Here is a 1,399-nt window from a genome sequence, read left to right on the forward strand (position 1 = left end):
TTACCGCAAAACCACGTTTTTGTCCTCCTGTTGGAAGGTACCTAATTTATGAAGAGCGCCGGCCATCACACAAAATGGCCCATGAGTTGCATGCGTGTTGTCGTCGGCTGCGACAGAGCCAATAACCTAGAAGGAGACCTCCCTTTTTTGCTGTGGCCAAACGCTCAGCGGTGAGACACTTCTTGGTCTCACAAGAATCAATAGTCGAAGATGAACGCACAGAAAGGTCGTTACTCGCAGCCAGTGCTGCAGAGGTGGAATCTGAGCCCGTTCCAAGCTACACGCCCTTGGCGATGTAGCAGTTAGGTGGTATTAAATTATCGTGGAGAGTCTTTGTCCTAAAAGTTTGTGCGTCAGAATAGTGGGCAACAATATTCAATGTTGAGGGGACCAAGACTAGGCATTGCTCATTGCATGGCAGTTCGTTGCTTATCCCTTGGAAACTTTGCGATGCTGCATGAGGTGCGTTCTGGTGTTCTGGCTGTAGGATTCAAATAATGCTCGCGGGCAGGCGAACGTCTGAATGTGCGTTCTGGGTGTTGATCGGGAGTGGCAGTCAGACACGGTGCCTGATATTAGAACAGCCTCCGGTGTTACGCTTTGTCTTGTGGCGTACGATGGCGGATTCGTCTCGAGTCATATGAAGTGAGACCGCCCCTGGAGGTGCGCGATTCTGATTGAATTGTACAGGCGTATGCGTGTCCAGCCACGCTAAAGACGAGGAGGATTCCAGAGTGTTTGTTTCGCTCGCGATAGATCCACGTCTGTTGAGGGGGATTGGGTGGAGAAAAGCAAACACATCATCAGCATTTTGAGGTTGGAATCTGGCAGCCGGACGATTCATGATAACTGTGCAACACAAAGCATGTATGTGCTTTCTATAAATAGCGGGCAAGCATTATACGGGGGAAGGTATCGCAATTCACGACAGCTGGAGAGTTTCCGGAAAGGGATTGGCTGCTGAACCAGCACCCGGTGGTGTGCTATATTGTAATTCTGCATTTTTCAGTTTGAACTCCCGTTGGTAGAAGCCTGCCCTGGTGTTACTCTCCTGGTGTTACTCTGCTTCCCTACATACAAGATTGCGGAGGGCATCTTCCTTCCCATTGGGTACTTCAGGCACCGGCATTGTCTTTGGTTTGGCGTTTGGTGGCGTTGGCAAGGTGGCTGCTCAGTTAATGTGATTTGTCACTGGATTGTGTATTTGGAACCTTGTGGATTCCTGTAAGTGCTGTGCCATCAGCGTTACCATGGGTCTCAGCAACAACCCATCGCTAGGCGGAGGTGGAACACGCTGTCAGGTGTATCTCCAAGTGCCGGGTGAGAATGGCAGTCACGTCAGTTGGTGCGCATAGGATTAGAAAATCAGATCATCTGCTGAGACGTGAATATGAGGGCA

General features: G+C 50.1%; 1 protein-coding gene across 1 annotated transcript; it reads right to left on the reverse strand.

The window, feature by feature from the left end:
• Positions 1 to 277: 277 nt before the first annotated feature.
• EMWEY_00028630 (hypothetical protein) lies at positions 278 to 1,129 on the reverse strand (the record flags this gene model as incomplete). The annotated part of the gene is made up of 3 exons (XM_013478234.1): positions 278 to 481; positions 617 to 849; positions 1,075 to 1,129. The coding sequence occupies 3 exons, from the start codon at positions 1,127 to 1,129 to the stop codon at positions 278 to 280; spliced, it is 492 nt and encodes a 163-aa protein (XP_013333688.1).
• Positions 1,130 to 1,399: the final 270 nt, after the last annotated feature.

The sequence above is a fragment of the Eimeria maxima genome, genomic scaffold (assembly GCF_000499605.1).
Source record: "Eimeria maxima Weybridge genomic scaffold, Emw_scaff330, whole genome shotgun sequence".
Taxonomy (NCBI): domain Eukaryota; phylum Apicomplexa; class Conoidasida; order Eucoccidiorida; family Eimeriidae; genus Eimeria; species Eimeria maxima.